Source organism: Alligator mississippiensis, chromosome 8 (assembly GCF_030867095.1).
Source record: "Alligator mississippiensis isolate rAllMis1 chromosome 8, rAllMis1, whole genome shotgun sequence".
NCBI classification, from domain to species: Eukaryota; Metazoa; Chordata; order Crocodylia; family Alligatoridae; genus Alligator; species Alligator mississippiensis.
This window is the reverse complement of record NC_081831.1, coordinates 2,727,718-2,746,687: the sequence shown is the minus strand read 5'-3', so window position 1 is coordinate 2,746,687 and position 18,970 is coordinate 2,727,718. Positions and strand designations below refer to the sequence as shown.

At 47.3% G+C, this 18,970-nt stretch overlaps 1 protein-coding gene and 2 long non-coding RNA genes across 4 annotated transcripts; 1 reads left to right on the top strand and 2 right to left on the bottom strand.

Annotated features, from left to right (window-relative positions):
* Positions 1-492: 492 nt before the first annotated feature.
* LOC132252077 (uncharacterized) lies at positions 493-2,209 on the bottom strand. Its single transcript, XR_009463778.1, has 2 exons — positions 1,425-2,209; positions 493-698 (listed from the first exon to the last, which is right to left on the bottom strand). It is a non-coding gene; the product is annotated as an uncharacterized LOC132252077 (long non-coding RNA).
* Positions 2,210-5,136: 2,927 nt separating this feature from the next.
* Positions 5,137-11,042, bottom strand: LOC109284836 (uncharacterized). 2 transcript variants are annotated; one of them, XR_002092444.2, is made up of 4 exons: positions 10,875-11,018; positions 9,153-9,243; positions 8,316-8,380; positions 5,137-7,464 (listed from the first exon to the last, which is right to left on the bottom strand). It is a non-coding gene; the product is annotated as an uncharacterized LOC109284836 (long non-coding RNA). The 2 variants fall into 2 exon arrangements; XR_009463777.1 differs by having other exon boundaries at positions 5,137-8,380; positions 10,875-11,042.
* A 616-nt stretch (positions 11,043-11,658) lies between these two features.
* On the top strand, positions 11,659-15,071 carry SOX9 (SRY-box transcription factor 9). Its single transcript, NM_001287268.1, is given in 3 exon segments — positions 11,659-12,089; positions 13,298-13,551; positions 14,269-15,071. Coding segments are annotated over 3 exon segments (1,488 nt in total).
* The last annotated feature ends 3,899 nt before the right edge of the window (positions 15,072-18,970 follow it).

Below are 18,970 nucleotides of genomic sequence, written 5' to 3'. Positions count from 1 at the left end.
GTATGCGTACTGGTCAGAAACAGATTACCCCTCAAACCTAAAGACAGAGCGGTATTTTCTGATGGCATCTGGGGCTTGTATTAATATGCCACAAACATTTCAAGGGAAAGAATCGGGACCTGGAAGGTATCATTCCCCGAATGATCCTTCCTCGCCTGGCAGACAGGACGATGATTTTTTTTTAAACAGTGTCATCAAAAATTGCAAGCCTTTTGTTGAGCTAAATGACCAGTTATTTGAGTCTGAAAATGAACATCGTCCAGGCCTTTCAGTTCTTTCTCTTTGCTAATCTGTCTCCTTTCCTCTTTTATCAATCTCTTCATTAGCCGTGCCTTTTACTATATTCATTTTTACTTGAAGGTTTTTAAGCTGTTTCTCACCCCCTTACCCCCTTTAAATCCAGCATGCTCATGTCTGCAGCAAAGATTAGCTATTTTTGGCCAACCTAGCAAATGAAAATAGGTCCATTTCTATTACAAATAACATCCCTAGCAAGTTGCAGTTGTTTAATTAACAGATCATCATTTAACGTCCAGACCCCGTAGCATGTTGGGCATGTGATGGCAGCTTGCAGTTTTGCTGTATGACGTTTCTCATGCAGGTTTCCGTCCCCGTGGTGCCCTTTCCACACTATTTACATTCAGAAAATCAGTCAAGGGACAAGCAGAAATGTTGCACTTTGAGACGCAGGTGAAGTCCTGATGGGAACAGATCGGTAGTTAGGGCTCGGAAATGGGACTAAGGTACTGGGTGGTGTTGAGGGGAGGTAAGGGTCTGCTCCTGACTCTGCTACAAGCCTCCAGTGTGATCTTGTGCAAGGCATTTAAATGCCATATCTAAAGCTGTGTTTTTACTTCTTTTCCCCACACGCTTCTCCTGTCTTGCATGTTTGCAAGCACTGCAGGGTAGGGACTGTCTGCTGCTCTCTGCATGTACAGCCACTGTAAGGGCAACCCAAATGCAAACAATGCAGTGATTTGGGAGCCTAAGGCTCCCATTGCCTTCAGTGGGTTTTAGATGAAGCCCAGAAAAGGGAAGATTTGCGAAGTGCTGCCTCAGAGGGAGCCACTTTCTAAAGCCCAGGATCAATCTCCTGGCCAACAATTCATGAGCAGATGGCTTTACTGGACAGTCCAGCCAGCTCCACAAGACCGAAATGCAGACGGCCTCCTTCCTCCCACCATACTAAAAGGCGGGACGAGGCTGAACGAGGCATTACAATGGCTCTGCCGTTTGAAGCCAGGGAGTTATTTGCGCCCTCCTCACCAAAGGAAAAGCCAGACACCATTCTCCTCTCGTCCTCAAAGGTGACAGCAGAGGAACATGCACGAGGGCTCCCAAATCAGCCTCATGCCTCGCCACCTTTCTAACTGTAAGCACTCATGTGTTTTGCTCAGTAAAGACAGACTTTCTCCCCCACTTACACTTAGAGGATGGCTGATGGACGTCGCTTTCCCAGGGTCGCGGAGCTGCCACGGCAGATGTGAGTTTGGAGAATCAATGCCCAGCATGCCAGGCCACATCGGCGGTCGCACTTGGGGATCAGCCATTTCCATCACTGCAGGCTCAGCAGAGGCTCAGCATTTTCACCAAAGTTTCTAAAGCTCCTTTTAAATGATATAATGTCGGAAACATTGCAGCTGCCTTCTCACCTGGTCCTCGTACATGCACTGAAATATATCACATGTACACGCACAGCGATTTACATATACGTGTATCTGTAGAGACACACATGCACAAATACATACACACACATATGTATGTGTGCACATCTGTGTATATGTGTATATGTATAAATATGTGTGTATGCATGTGTGTATACACACATACACAAACAGCAATTTACATACACGCGTATCTATAGCCTCACACACAAATATATATACACATATTTATAGATAGATATAGATGTATATGTATAATATGTGTGTATGTGTGTGCGTACACACATATACACACAGCACTCTACATGTATATGTCTCTATAGACACAAGCACAAATATGTATACACATATGTATAGATATAGATGCATATGTATAATATGTGTGGATGTATGTGTACACCATTATACACACACATATTATACACACATGCACCAATCTATACATATGTACATACATACACACACATATACACACACATGCGCACACATGTACACGTTATTTATATATATATATACATACACTATGCACACACATATCATACACACATGCACACACACGTACATACATTATATATATATATATACACACACACACATATATATACATATATCTATGTACATATATATATATACACATATATCTATGTACATGCATACACACACATACTATTTACACATGCACGCACACGTGCACGCATATGTAATGTGTATATAGGCAGATGCAAACACATATGCACACATCTATAATGAATCCCTATTTATTATGCAGTTGAGAAAAACTGAAGTTTTTAAATAAATAATCCCAGTGTAAATAAACTCCCCACCCTGGGCAAACTAAAACTGATCCCATCGCAGCTTTTGCTCGTTTTCAAATAAATCGTAGCTCCGAACGGCATGGGCCGGGCAGTTTGAATTTCCAAGCGATTCGGGATTTGGGGCGGGGGGGAGGGCAGGAAACAACCCAAACAAACAATTTTACAAGTTCCAGAAGTGAATCCGCCCCCGCTTTTGCTTTTTCTTTCTTTTTTCTTTTTTTAATTTGAAGAGCTGAGAGGAGCAGGAGGCTGCCGTGGTCTTTGGCCCATAGGAAATCAGTGACCCAGGGACATCTGCAAGCTATTAGGATGCAGGCTTCAGGTAGCTCCCAGAAACACGTGCTGTCCACATTACACCCTCCAAGTATATTTCCACAACTTTACTTCTCCAAATAAACAGTCGAGCTCTCCCGGCATTAGCCAGGAGCTGCACAAACAGGTAGAGAGAAAGGCAGTTTTATTCCCCCTTCCAATTCTGATGGATTTCTTGTAAGCCATCGCCGGGCCATGTAATTTGAACTATTGCTTGGAAAACATAATAGGGCCCGTTTTAAATTACCCCCATTTATTTATCTGTATGAGGCTATGAAACATCATGTACAGCTTCCACGGCGCGTTCGCTTCGAAGCCCCGGCCATAACCGAACGGCCGCTTGTAAAACCATGTTAACGCTGGGTAAATGGTTAAGTAAAAATATGAATCTGCCAGGATTTATTATTGTGCCGATGGATATTTTTCATTGAAGTACGGTTTTATGTCTTTCGAAACAATCCTACTTATTTTTAAAAGCTCGTAAGCATTTTTATAGGGGGACCTTAGCAGCGGTGCACATGGTGTTTTGCTAGGGATTGGGGACAAGGCAACAGGCTGCGGGTGAACCGACCGTGCCGTGTCCTTGCAAACATGCAGCAGACGCTGATAGCACAGAAAGGAGGGATCCAAATGCTGGGAACATGTTAAATCCCAATGAAACCCAGCAGAAATCAGAAACGGGATAGCGCTTACATTGCGCTAAGATTTAAAGCTGATTTTAATGAACTACCGGCTGCTTGATAAGCATCTATTCTCTCTCCCAGAGATCTCGATATTTTTATGAGTTTCAGCCTAGGTCTTTGGCCCTCATTCCCAGAGCCTTGCCTTTTTCTGTGCTTGGTTTCTAAGAAAGGGATTCAAAATGCGCTTGGTTACATTAGCAGCTCTCTATTCATCTCTCACCAACATCTCCGCCAAGGTAGGAGCTGAAGTGTGATCAGTATATGTTAAAAAAAGGAGCTCCCAGATGCTTTTGCAAAGCTCATTGCTCTGAACTAACAGAAGGCTGTGTATGGCTATTTTGGGATTGTTTCTTATGCCCGGTAGCATATTTGGATCACATTTTGAGACCTTCTTCAGAACAAAGTATCTATTGTCCACATCAAGAGAGGAACAAAGGCGTGTGCCCAGACCACCGAAAAACGAAAGAAGAAAAGAAAAGATATTTTCTAACAGGTTAAGGTGCATCTTGCAAAATCTTTTCACTTTTCCTATGCAGGGAATAAAAACCTCCTTTTACAAGGGTGTTCCCTTTCCACTCTGATAAGGGAGCCCGATGGACTTTCTCGACTCGCTAAGTTTTCAAATCTTGTTGCAGGCTATATTTGGGGAAGGGAAAAACTCACTAATCTTCAGAGAAAAACATTTGCAAGTTATGAATTTGAGCACGGTGGTTTTGAACTGTAGGAACGGGAGCAGAAAAATAACAGCGAGGTTATATGTATTTGCTACGGTAAAGCCTGCCCGGGAACTTTTTGGTGTTCAAAATCCTAGAGGACTAATCGGATGTCCTCACCTCGACTCAGACATGCAAGACAGAATAAATCAAAGTGTTTGGCCCTTCCTGGGGGTTAACAGCTCAGCAAACTCTCGGATCAGCCACTGTCTGGTTTAAAAGTCCTATCTATTTTCCTCCATTACTGTTCCTGGTTATTGAAACTTTTCTAACCAGTGGCCTGGAGCAAAAAAAAAAAATCCTTGTGACCAGATACCACTATTGTGCTTGCAACTGGGAGATTCAAGCATGAAAGCTGATCCCACTCATTGCAAGCAGAACCTGGCCCTAAGTAAATTCATATTCAGAGTTGGGGTTTTTTCAGTAGCAACTATCCATTTTAGTTAGACAGATGCTAGTTCCCAAAGAGGATTCACGCTTAGATATTGAATATATAAAGCAAAGAGGCACAGCCCGGTTCACTGGCCCACCAAATTCAGACCTTAAAAGAAGTTTAAATATTTTTATTGCAGCACCATCCCTCATTGTTCAGTGCCTTCCTCGCCAGATCTTTGTGTTTTATTCTCTCTGGCAAGTATAACGAGGCAAGCTTGCTTGCGCAGTGATTAGTTTTAGTCTACCTGGCAAGTATAACGAGGCAAGCTTGCACAGTGATTAATTAAAACATCACACGCCTAAATGTCTTTCAGGGAATCTCCCTGGGATCCTCAGTCTCTCCTTTTTCTTTGCAATGCGAAGGAAAAAAACCTGGCTTTCATGTGTCATGATTTGCAAACTTCAAGCAATATACAGTGTTTCCTCCCCAGCTTATCAGCGGCAGCTTTTTAGGGCCGTGTATTACTGTGTGAGATGACTAGATAGCTAGCCAGACAGACACGCAGACAGCAAGCAAGCAAGCAATTTTTTTAAAGAATAGTTCAGGTTAAATCAAAAATGAAAGATTCAAAAATTCTTGTTAAAATGTCCAAAATGCACCATAATCCTGCTGCAAAGCCATTATCAACTCACTGGCTCTTGCATTTTTAAGCAAGACACAGACCTCTGGGAAAAGGCAAATTAGAAAGTGGCATAAGGCATTTAAGAAACCCAGATGGGAGAAATGGAAACTTTGCTGAGCTGGACTGGATCTGGACTGCACTAGGCTTTGCTAAGACAGGATGTGATGCACGTGCCGCTCCTCTGCCAAATCACTCCCAGCCGCCCATCTCTTTGGCCCTCCAATACCGTCGTGCCGCGCTGGCCCAGCAGCGTCACAAGGGCCTTGCACAACTCTGACGCCCTGGGCACCCCAGCTGTGCCCAGTACTCACCTGAGTGTGCACGCCCCAAATTTGCCTTTCGAGGTGCATGCGCAGAATCACGGGAGCTGTTCACTTTGAGCCCCTTTAGGCCAAAGTGGTATTGTTTCTGCTGTGTTGTTTCCAAAAAAGAAAGCGCATTATGAGAAATGATTTACTGCTTGCAAAATGGCAAAGGTTGTGGGGGAGTTGTAAGATCTTTTTCCCTAAGTACAACCCCAGTAAGATAGGCTGATTAACCTGTTACCATCTCGCATCAACGTACGAAGACTTTCTGCGCCGACCGCCGCTCACAGCAGTCTTCCGGACACTTCCCATAGTCTTTTTTTTGTTATTATTTGGGCAATTGGGCATCTAACTCATATAACATGTCGAGGTTGCTGACATTGCCTTGCATGCATTCAGCCCAACAGAGATCTCTTATTTTAAAGCATTTCCTGACCTAGAAGCAGGGGAAGTGAGTAGATAACTTTCAAATAATAAACTTCACCCCCCGAACTCCCCCATTGAGTTATTGTGCAGGCCTACCGTTTACTGGGGAATCGAGGAGGTATGATGTTAGGGGCATGGGCTTTTGTGCCCTGTATCAATATAATAACTGCTCTTCCTAGCATGATGAGAGAGGGTTGGTTTTTTTCACATTACTTTCTTGGGGTTTATGTTTAAAAGGGTTGCAATACAGGCCTATTCGCTCTGTTTTGGCCCCTGCCCCAACAGATGAATATTAGCCATTGCAAACTTGAAAAGGAGGAAACTTCTCCCAGCACCAACACAACCAGGCAGCATTTCCCTGGCTTTCCTGTCCTATGAGGCAAGGACTTTTTGTTCGACTGAAGAGCTTCTTTGGATCCAGCGATGAGGTCAGAAGGCGGCGCGGATGACATCACAACCTGAAATGATGCAAACGAGCGGTTTGCAGCGTGACGAGGAGGGGATCAGGCAGCGCGAGGGAGAACGAGGACTTTAGAAATGACAAGTGGACATTGTTCAAATTTCAAGGAAAACACCCGGGGTGGGTTTGTCCTCTCCCCTCCACACACACACACACACACACACACACGTGCACAGCTTCATAAAAACACGACTGACTTCAATGCAGAAACAGCAGCCAGCTCTCAGCAAACACGCCTGATGCGTGTCAATATGGCCACAGCAAATATTGGTAGGGTTTGAAAGACAAATCCTCTGAACGTCCCGTATGGATAGGATCCCCCTCGCTAGGAAACCGCCTGCCTCTCTTTCTCGCTGCTCAGTGCCTGCGAGCCGTCGTTTTGGGCAGCAGCGACACGATCTGAATGAGCACAAAGAAGAGGGGGGACGAAATGAGAAATGTAATTCACACTCTTCTGGTTAAAGAGCCTGCCTGCACCACGGACCGGAGACCGATAGTAAAATCATGCGACTTCTGAGAACAAAACTAGCATCCTGCTGCCAGTTAAGATGACAAGAAAAGAAATTGTCAACTTAAAAAGTGAACTTGGCTGCCCACTTTTCCACCTATTCTGTAGAAGAGGATTTATTTAATAGAAAAAATGAGGCACAAACTAAAAACTTGCAGGAGGGCATAACAAGGAAAGCTACTTTGCATCTGCCTCCTGTTTGCTGTTCAAACTTGTTAAGCCACCGTCTTTTGTTGCGAGAGAGTTTCTCGTCGTGAAAAGGCAGAATCCTTTCACCAGATGGACTTTCAGACTGAAAACTCTTCTCATTATAACATTTTTCATTAACTCAATTATCCTCCCAAGTTATTTGTGTTTATCTCTGCCAATCAGCAGTATCGCCAGGGAACAATCTCTTGTCACCTTCTTTTCTCTCTCCCCCCAGGTATCTTTGTCCAGCATTTGGCTAGGGCAGTTCAGCTAACATGAGAACAACCTATTGGCTGATTTTGCTTTGATGTCCCCATGGCAAATTATATATCTGTAAAAAAAAAAAAAAATAGTGCAAAAACCGTCGTAAATGGGTAAGGGAAAAAATGTCCCCCTAAATGTTAGCTACTGCAGAACTTTTTGTTGATGCAAATCTCACTGTCTCCCTTTTTTTTTTTTTTTCTTGCTCTCTGCTAAATATTTTGCAGAGCCAATATTTGCAAGAAAATGTGCTTTCTTGTTGCAGACACACGTAAGACAAGCAAAATCCTTTACAACAAAATCTTGGCTCTGGACCCCCTCCCCCCCCCCCGCTATCGTTATGTGACAAAGACTCTGCTAATAAGACATACACTTACCTTTTCACTCACCCAAAGATAACTACTTTCCAAAGATTTGCAAGGAAAAACTCTGAGAGAAAGATAGCAGAGACAGAAAGGGTCTAGCAGGGAGATTTCCTTCTAGAAATGGGTTGATTCAGAACTCCTTCCCCTTATGCCCTTTTTTTTTTTTGCAAGTGAGATTTCCAATTCAATAAAACAAAATTAAATGCAGATTTGAAAAGTATAATGTGTTCCCGCACACGTACTATCGTCAAGCATGACAATGCAGTTGAACAGGACAAAGGCTGTGAACTGAAGCAGTCTCAATAAAGTACTTGGGGGGGGGGAAATAGCAGCAATGCTTGAATTGAATTCAGAATTAGGCACTGTGTATTTTATAAGGAAAATTGCACACACAAAAAAAATCTGTCTTTCTTCTTTGGCAGCAGCAGAGGTGAATAGATGAGAAACTGTGCGGGTGAGGTGGGGGGAGGACTGAGAGCAAAGCTGAAGCACAGGCATTTGCTCCAATTCATTTCTCATCTTTAGCCCTTAATTTTTCTTTCTAATCCTTCCTTACCACAAGATAGGGTCTATTCTGAACGGAGATAACTTTGTTTTCATCGGTGACACTTGATCCACAGGCTGTATGAAAAAGCAGATTGCAATTAGGAAGGCAGATGCTAAAATATTTCACTACCAAGTGAAAGGGGAAATTTGGGGGAGGGGGTTCCTAAGGCCATCTCAAAGCATGCCCACCTGCCCCCCCCCCCTCCCCAAAATTGAAGCCCTTGAAATATTTTTTTTTTGTCTTTCTTGTGTTTGAGTTTTTGGACGAGACGCTTAGGCAGTTTGGCAACTATTTCAGAAATCTTCCTTGTACAACTTCAGTCTGTACAGCAGCAAACTATAAAATAAAGTCCCTGCCATTGCCCTGGAAAGTGATCTCAACCTTTCTAAGCATCGCATAAAACTCCCTAACGCAGAGGCACAGCCACATGCAGAAAAATTCCCGTGCACTGGATATATAGACGGGCACTGGACATATAGACCGAATTAAGCCTAGCTCTCAGGGATGACACGTGCCATTGTTCAATTCTCAAAGCAAAGGACAATGTGATCAATCAGAGACACAAGAAACTTGCAGTACGGCAAAATACGGTAGTCTTGAACTAATTATGCTGTTTAAAAGTGCTCAGTTATGGCACATTTCATTCCTGAGCTTTCCCCAAAGGCTTTTAGAAAGAAGACAACTCTTGAAACAACATATAACGTCAAGGCAGGGACACAAAAGGGTGCAAGGCAAGGGGAGAAGGGGAGATGCACTCCACTAACTCGATGGGCAGATTTCCCCCCACCCCAAGGTAAAGAAGTGACTATGCAGAGGTGTTTGCCCAGTGTTATGTTGGTCTGATACCTTGCTGGTCAGGTTCACTGATCACTGGAGTGGAAAGCTCTTTGGATCAGCTGCCCCGCAGGGTTTGCTAAGCAACCTTTACTGCTGAATCCTGTAAAAAAAAAATAATAAAAAAGGCAGATCACAATTCCAAGTCTGATCAATCAGAAATGAGCCCAGTTCAGCAAGAAGATTCATCCTCCCCCCCTCCCATCCCCATCCATCCAACCCTTCAGGAGCTGCCAGAGCAAAAAGTTTGGGGTCAGTTTCTGGGCTTTTGGCGCCCTCTCGGTACGAAAAGGAGAATTTCGCTCGGGCGCTGGGAAAAAAAGAAAGGTGTTTACAAAGGTAAAAAGTTCCCAAGAAGCAGCAGGAGGACGAAATGAGGTGCAGAAAAGGCGCCGAGAGCAAAGCAAGACCCGTTGGGTGATGCCCGCCTGGGCCCGAGCACCGTGCCAGCTGCTGATGCCAGGGGTTCCCGGGCAGAAGTGGCATGCCAGCACCTCGAGGGTTGCATTTGCTATTGCCCAGGTAAATGGCAGAGGGTCTGGGGTTGAGACAAGGTAGGGATGTGCATGTGGGGATACAAGGATGAGGCATCAGCATGGGCTTAGCGTGAGAAGAAATGACGCCAGTCTCTCGCTGTCATTGTCCCCTTCTCTCTCGTGGGTGGGCTCTGATTCTCTCCAGCTCACGAGCAGCAACCTCGCTATGTCCGTGTCAGGAGTGCCAGCTGTAGGCAAAAACCCCCGCCGGGTGCCCTGCAAACAGGCTCACCCCTTAAGACACAAGTATGTTCAAGAGCAACCTGCCCCTGAAACCCTCCAGCCATCAGAGCTGCATTGGAAACTTTTTTTTTTGGAGAAAACCTCAGCATTTGCTGTAGGGGAAATCAAATTGCAACGGGCTTCCATGTTCAAAAAGAAGCAAAGATTTGTAGTTGGCAGAAAGCAAGTTATTCCTGGGGGGGCGAAAAAGAGAGAAAATCTAGGTTGAAATACCGGGACATGGTAATAAATGTCATGTTTTATGACATGATTTTGCAGAGGTGGTCTAGGCAGAGTCAGGACCGGGTATTCCCTTCTCTGTTCACGTTAGCAAGGGAATCCACAGCGTCCCCATCCTTGCTACCTGAAAGCCCATCTGTGTGTCCCTAAATAGCATTTTCCCCCTAGTACTCCTTAGTGCAAAACAGACTGTTTAAATCATCAAGCCGGAGAACAAGTTGCACGCCCGCTCCTTACAGGGAGGAAAGAGAAAGTTGTATGAAGTCAGAGTAACATAAGAGGGAAACCCCTTTTGCTCGGTAGGGTTTATATCCCTGAATTTAAAGCCACCAACTCCACACAGGAGTTTAAAACGACAGCCCCAGAGCAGACGACCTGCCCCTGAACGACCTTGCCCAGCACTGAGTTGCTGCAAAACTTTGCCAACCTCCACTCGCAGCTGGGCGAACCCCACCTGGCACAAGGGACCATGCACCCGGCGGGCATCGCACCTTGGAGCCAGGTTGGTTTCAAGTGAAGGGGTGAGAGCGTAACACCCCTCCCAGCTGACATGGAGAATAAGGCCGGAGGCACAACCGAGCAACCATTTACGTCTAAGGAGAACGGCTCTGCTCCTTGCCATGCCAAGGGAACGGGGCAGATCAGCAGCGCGCAGCCTGGGCAATGCCGTGTTTTTGTACCCCTGAAGTCGCTTTTCTAGCGCTGCAGCCATCGCGTCCAACCAACCCCAACCTACCTAGCCCCACAGAGAGCAAAAAGAAAGGCGCTTTGGAAAGGTATCACAAAAGTCTGCGGCACAAAGAGTCAACTTTGCAGTGTTTTTTTTCCTCCCCTGCTCTCAGCTCTGGGCTCAGCTCTCCCCACCCTACAAAAACTTGCAGCCAATCCTCTCTTTGCCAGCCCCCAAGGGCAGGGCTGTCATTGGTGGAAAGTTTCTAAGGTGAACTAGCAGAGGAGGCTATTTATTAAAGAGACACAGAGAGAGTTGGAGATTTGGGTTGGAAACCGACTGGGTACAACCGGGAGCCTCAAACTTGCCAAAACTAAGGATTCTTTTTCTCTTTTTTTATTTTTTTTTTTATTCGTTTTCTTTTTGTAATTCTTCTTCTCAGAGGCAGAGAGAGAAAGGGGGGGAAAAAACCACCCCATTTTTTTTCCTCCCCCCCACCCCACTTTGACTACCCACAGCAGCACCAGAGCTGGGCTGGAGCACGTTCCTGAGAGCAGATTGCAACTTTGCAGGCGCCTGTGACCCATCTCGGTGGTCTCTTCTCCTCCTCCTGTGAGCTGCTGTTAACAAATCCAACTCTCGCAAACTTTTTCCCCTTCCCGCCCCCCTTCCTCTCCAGCTGTGCCTCGCTTTCTCCCTCCTTTCTCCCCCATCCCAGCCCCAGCAGGCTTCCCGCTGGTTTGCAAAGACTTTGCCTCTTATTATTACTACTATTTTGTCGTCCCGCCTCCCCCCTCCCCTCTCCCCACCCTTTGATTTTCATCCTGCCCCCACTCTGCCACCTTCTCGCATGAATCTCCTAGACCCCTTCATGAAAATGACAGAAGAGCAGGAGAAATGCATCTCTGGCGCCCCCAGCCCCACTATGTCGGATGACTCTGCAGGCTCTCCCTGCCCCTCTGGCTCCGGATCGGACACGGAGAACACCCGGCCCCAAGAAAACACCTTCCCCAAGGGGGACCCGGACCTCAAGAAAGACAGCGACGAGGACAAGTTCCCCGTTTGCATCCGGGAGGCTGTCAGCCAGGTCCTCAAGGGCTACGACTGGACCCTGGTCCCCATGCCGGTCCGGGTGAATGGATCCAGTAAGAACAAGCCGCACGTGAAGAGACCCATGAATGCCTTCATGGTGTGGGCTCAGGCGGCCCGGAGAAAGCTGGCTGACCAGTACCCCCATCTGCACAACGCCGAGCTGAGCAAAACCCTGGGCAAGCTCTGGAGGTGAGTTGGGGGGCAATGGTGGGGGCATGATGGTGTCAGACCCTAAACTTCTGCTTTAGGATATGTGTGGGTGCTGTGTCCGTGTTGGCAAACTTATTTATCAAGGGGAAAGCACGCAGGGAAGAGCGCGAAGGCAAAGCAGGGACCTGTTGCCTCTCCCAGCTTTCGGCTTCTTGCATGCATTCATTTTCCCAGTGCAATGGATGGCTGGCTTCAGAGTTACCCCCTCTCCCCCTGCAAGGTGAATTAGGGGCCTTGGGAGATGTTCAGGGGGTAGAGATGCAATGGGAGATTGCAAGGGGGGAGACTGCAATCCCCCTAGATGCAATGGGAGACGTTCAGGGGGTAGAGACCCACACCGCAGCTTGCAGGGGACGAGAGGCCCAGCCACACAAGGGAGTTTGGGGCTCCAGGAGGACCCGGGGGGGTCTTCTAGATTGCATCAGATTTGCCTGGGTTGCTTGTGGCAGGAGGGGTGGGAGCAGGGAGGGGTGCGGAGGGAGAGCTGGCAATGCCCCGCCAAACCCCTGGGTGGGTGTGTGGCTCTGGAGAGCGGCCGTGCATGGCTTAATTCCTCCAGCCTTTCAAACCAAGCAGGGAGGGAAAGCAGAGCTCCAGTGAGTCACCTGGCTGAGCCCCGCGGTGTGTGACTGCGGGGAAAAAAACTAAGGAGTTTGAAGCAAAAGGGGAAAGTTTCGGAGCAAATGTGGACTGCATGAGGCGGTGCCCAGAGGCATCCAGGGGGTTAGTCATCTAATCTCCTATTGACTCCATGTGTGTGTGTGTGTGTGTGTGTCTGTGTGCACTTCTCGTCCAAGGGGAAGCACCTCAGACCAAACCCAGGGGGGAAAAAAAAACAGGGCAGGAGTTTTGTTATGTCTTGTTTGGCCACCAAAATGTGGGGAAGCAGGTGTTGGAGAGGGGGGAAGTGGAGGGGTACCCCCGAAAGAGTGAGATTAGAGGTAAGAGGAGAGGTGCTGAGCTGGGAGGGGAAGGGAGAAGCTCCCAAGATGACACTCGTGCAGCGGTGAGGGTTGGGTTGCAAACCACCCAGCTGGGGAGAGGAGCCGCAGCCAGCTGGGCCCCAGCGAGCTGACACAGGTCCGTGGGCGTGCGCGGGGGGCGCGAAGGCTGGAGGGCCCCTGTGCCGTAAGCACCGTGCCACTCTGGAGAGGTAGCTAACCCGCGACTGCCCTGCTCTCGCCCAGGCTGCTGAACGAAAGCGAGAAGCGCCCGTTCGTGGAGGAAGCCGAGCGGCTGCGGGTGCAGCACAAGAAGGACCACCCTGACTACAAGTACCAGCCCCGGAGGAGAAAGTCGGTGAAGAACGGGCAGTCGGAGCAGGAGGAGGGCTCGGAGCAAACCCACATCTCCCCCAATGCCATCTTCAAGGCCCTGCAGGCGGACTCCCCGCAGTCCTCTTCCAGCATGAGCGAGGTGCACTCCCCCGGGGAGCACTCTGGTAAATACGGGGCCTCTTCTGCAGCCTTCCCCAGGTGGGATGGGGAGGGGAAGGAGGATGCATGCTCACAGCCAGGAAGCCGGAGGGAGATGCACGTGTCCCTGCAGACTGCGCTGGCACGGTGCGTGTCTCTAGATGAAGTCTGCATTGGTAACCAGGCTTAAAATACAACCTGTCTGTAGAGAAACACTCACCAGATGCAGCAAGAGACAGGTGAATGCACTTTTACACACACGCCCCATAGAGAAAACTGCATCCACTGCCTTTTCCACGTAACACATGCACGCTGTCCTACTCAAGGCCTTAAAAAGAGAATTGAAACAGGCTTCCAGGCATTTCAATCCACACTTTTCTTTTTAAAAAACCCACATTTCTCCACTTTGCAAGCGGTCAGAAAAGCTCTGTATCTCCTTCCCCCCCCACCCTGAGATCTATTGACACAGCTATCGATCGCATTTATATACCCAACACCTGGAAATGTTTGTGTTACCCTATGCAACTGCCTTCACAAGCAACGTGTTATTATCTGTCGGGCCCCAAAGATCAGGAGTTAAGCATTAACTGAGTTATCGGTGTTATACAACACCTCCTGGTTATAAAACTAGCTGGTGTTAGCTCGCTTGCAAGACGTATCAGCATCCCAGATACGGGGCGACTAGGGGCCAATACAGAAGGGCAGCCATCTCACCACGGCTTGTGCTCTCTTTCCTTTTCCAGGGCAGTCCCAAGGCCCCCCGACACCACCCACGACCCCCAAAACAGACGTCCAGCCTGGCAAGCAAGACCTGAAGCGAGAAGGACGCCCCCTGCAAGAGGGAGGGCGGCAGCCGCCCCACATTGACTTTCGAGACGTGGACATCGGGGAGCTCAGCAGCGACGTCATCTCCAACATCGAGACCTTCGACGTCAACGAGTTCGACCAGTACCTCCCACCGAATGGGCACCCTGGAGTCCCAGCCACTCACGGGCAGCCTGGCCAGGTGACCTACACCGGCAGCTACGGGATCAGCAGCACTGCCGCCACCCCGACCGGGGCCGGGCACGTGTGGATGTCCAAGCAGCCGCAGCCGCCGCAGCAGCCGCAGCCGCCGCAGCCGCCGCCGCAGGCTCAGCCCCAAGCGGCGCACACGATGACCCCCCTGAGTGGCGAGCAGGGGCAGTCCCAGCAGCGGCCGCACATCAAGACGGAGCAGCTGAGCCCCAGCCATTACAGTGAGCAGCAGCAGCATTCGCCGCAGCAGATCAACTACAGCTCCTTCAACCTCCAGCACTACAGTTCATCCTACCCAACCATCACCCGCTCGCAGTACGACTACACAGACCACCAGAGCTCCAACTCCTACTACAGCCACGCTGCCGGCCAGAGCACCAGCCTCTACTCCACCTTCACCTACATGAACCCCACCCAGAGGCCGATGTACACCCCCATTGCAGACACTTCTGGGGTCCCCTCCATCCCCCAGACCCACAGCCCACAGCACTGGGAACAGCCAGTCTACACACAGCTCACTAGGCCATAGAGGCAAAGAACAACCTACAGACAAAAAAAGCAAAAAACTTCCACAGACTTTCCCTCTTTAAACCAAGAAAAAAAAGAAAGAGACATTCGAGCTTAAAGATGATGGGAGAGAGAAAAAAAAGAAAGAAAAGAAAACACAAGGGTCCTTCTGCACTACAGCATCCTTCAGGAGGTGGCCAGACCACTCTGCTGAGAACCAGCAAAACTCGGTACAGACCTTCCAAGGACTGGACTTTTCACCTTGCATCCAGGGTGAGAGCAAACAGATGAGATTTCCACCCCGCCGACTCATCTGCCTGTGTTTGGACTTTTGTAATGATTTTTAGCAGTAATTAAAAGAAAAGAAAAATGAAAAAAAAAAAAAAAAGCAAACAAACAACCCAGAGTCCTCTGTGAGGAATATTCTCTATTTTAAATATTTTTTAGTATGTACTGTGTATGATTCGTTACCGATTTGAGGGGATTTATACATATTTTTTAGAGATTTTTTTTTTAAATGCTCTTATTTTTCCAACAGCTAAAATGACACTTAGTGGAACAGTCCTAGCTTTTCTGGCAGTCAGAGGTATTTTTGTATAGATAAGCATCTTTTTTCTTTAAAAAACAAGCAAAAAAAAAAAAAGAATAAAAAGAAAATAAAATGGTGTGCGTTAACTCAGAACAAAAAAAGCTCTGTTAAGTGATCACCATCGGGCTTAGCTATAGTCAGCCGTGCCAGCTGGGAGATGCCAGGTGAGGTTGCACCGGGGTTAAAAAATAAATAACGCAGGCTTTATTTTTCTAACTAAGAAGGAAAGATTGCATCCAGGAGGAGAAGGTGTTCACTTTGGATTTTAAAGACCTTTAGCCTTAAAGCAATGCTGTTGAAAAGCCTTAAAAGCCGCCCTGGGATAGTTGCCCCCCACCCCAAGTCCCTGCACGATCGTTATAAGTCTCCCACTTTCGGGACAAAGACCAGGCTGAGAAGGGAGGCAGCTCTGATTTCTGGGGAGACGCTAAGGTCTGACACTTTGACCAACGATCTGCAGCAGATGATGATGCCAGTCCCCTGCCCCCCTAAAGCTCCTCTGCTTCCCGCGTAGGGACACCATGTGCGAGGCAGATGCTGGGAGCCGAGGATCGCCTTCCCGGTCCTTCCAAGTTCCTGGAGTGCAAACAGTCAGGGCCTGATCCAGCGCTTGTACACGCCGCCTCTTGGTCTCACGCGGTCTTTGCTCAGGCTCTTCGAGCCCCTTGGAGACATCTGACACCTTTTAGATTATTTATTTTGCAAGAAAAGCCTTTTCTTTTCATCGAGATTGTCCTCCCTTCCAGTTCAAACTCCTTTAAAAACCGATTCAGATTTGTTGGAACCTTATGCGGAGGGTACGGCTCCTATTAAATTATGGTCTAAACCGTAACCCGTTCTTTATTTATCTGTTTAATTCTTTTTATTATTATTATTATTATTATTGTTATTATCCTTTGGAATCTGTGTCCTAGGTTTGTACAACGTGTCCTCTTCCTTTTGGTTTTTTTTCTTTTGTTTAAGGATAAACTGGAATTTTTTTGTTCTTTTTTTTTTTTTTTTTTTGTACAAACTAAAGATTGCAAATGTAGTGTATCACTGAATCATTTGCCTTGTTTTCTGCCTCAGCTCTTCGGGACACACAAGCTTGTGTATATATGAGACACAAGACACCAATGGCAAAACATGTGCATGTGTGTATCATCTTACTCTCTAGCCTCCCACCCCTCGATGATGCTGTTTTGAGGTGGAGAGAAGATTTGACATTGGTGACGCTGTGGCTGAACAGTTAAAGGATTGCTTTTTAAAAAAGACAGCAAACTTTTTTTTATTTAAAAAAATGATATATTTGTTAACAGGTTGGTTTTTGTTTTGTTTTTTTTAGGGATTCAGTAGAAGAAAAAAAAATCTTAAAGCACTCTTATGATATGGCATCTCTCTATTTCTGTATAAAAGCAGATCTTTTTAAAGTATTTCTGTAACTTAAAAGACCTGTCATTTTAAATCATATTTTGTCTTTAGGTAAGTTTTGTTTGCCAGACCCTTTGTTCTCTTTTTGTGAAACTTACCTTTTTTTTTTTTTTGGATATTATTGTTTGCAATAAATATACATTGTATTAAAAGTTTAAAGAAAATAGTGCCGAGCGTTTTATTAATTGCAACAGTGGGACCAAGTGCAGGAGGCTGGCCCCGATGATGTGAAAGGCCCCTTCCAGCTTCCAGCCCCTAATAACTATGAAACTAGGGAAGGGTCTTTGCAGTGACTGATATAATTTTGTCTCCTTTCTTGATTACCTGTGGTCTTGGAGCTTTGTCCTGCTTAACTGGGTTGAACTGGGCCCCAGCTGCATATGTAAAGCTAGCAAAGTCAAGCAGGTGCGTTAAATTCAACCTGCTTTGCATAGGCAGAATCAAGTCCCTAGCTGGGTGAGCAGAAGTCTAATTTGCTTCCTGATGCCAGCCTCACGAAAGTTAGAGGAAAAAGGGATGTATTTGGTAGTCATGTTGGTGTGAGACACAAAGAAATGCAAAAATCGAGACCTCTTGGTTCAGAGATGATACCTTCTATTAGACCACCTAAAAATTTGCACAAAAAAAAAAGATCTTTTTCTGCAAGCTTTCAGGCTCACACATCCTTCATCAGGCTCAGAGAAAATTAAAGATGGAGGAAAAGTCCCCATAGGTAGAAAATAAACTTTGCTCAGAGGAAGCTGCAGGCTGGAAGTCTGTTCCTCTGGGTCCGTGCAAATGGCTTGGTGAGTTGAGCCTTCAACAGCCCCCCATCCACACCAGTATGCTACAGTCACACTGGGCTGGACCAGACCACCCGGGCCATGGCTATCGCAGCCCCCCGTGAAGTCCAAAACAGTATTGCACCCGATGAGCGGCACACACAGGCTTGTGCTCTGTTCTTGGATCCAAGTTTGCAGCCTTAGGCTTGGTGGACCAGCACAGAGGCAGCTGCACCAGAGACCAGCTGTTGCAAAAGTGGCTGAGGATAGAAGTGGGGAGGAGGGGGAAGGAGAGAGACTTCCCATCCCATCCTATCCCCTAGGACGGGATCATCTCAGCTCAAGGCTGAGGCTGATTTGACTCAGGTGAGGGGGAGAAAGCAGAGGCTGTAACTGCATTGGGCTGGGTCTGTTGTGAGGATAAACACAGGGCTCTCCGCTTGCAGAGCTGCCAGGTGCTCGAGATACTCAGGCCTCTAAAAAGAGCTTGTTTTTTTCTTCTGCCTCTTCCAAAGAGCGAAAAAGAAGGAGAAAAGTGAAACAAGAAATGACGACTGAAGCAATGCAAAGCGACCAAATTGAGTCCTTGGCGTCATCCCAGGGAAGTGCAGGTGATTAAAAAGCAGGGGATGTCCCCTCTAGCCAGTAAGCAGAGTACCCCGAAAGGTGACAACATGCTTCCTACCTCCCAGGATGGAGCTGGGCCTGACTGCAGCTCATGCCAAGCCGTGACCGCTTGCCAGCGTTAACTGATTCATATTGCACTGATGCAAAGTTATCACACTGGGCCGGGGGTGGGAGAGGGCAGCGATCTGACTCTGTTTGGCTTGGCACGAATAACCCGGGAGTTTCCAAGACCAGATGGACGCTCAGGTCATTTGCACTGAACCGATGAAATCATTCCCTGCCTCGCACTGCAGAGCAGAGCATGCATCATCCCCTTTATCACGATGTCTCGTGCCTCTACGGCACTAGGAATAGTGCTTATTAAAGGGCATGTATCCACTGCTCTTTGCTTCGTCTTTCTGGAGTCTCCGGGCTTCTGGCTGAACTGATAGGAGGCATTTTAACTCTTATGAGCTATGCCTCCATTGCATTCATTTGCTGTCTCTTGCCATTCAGTGGGAGCGCAGAGGAGCGGTCGCTCTCCAGGTAGCACCA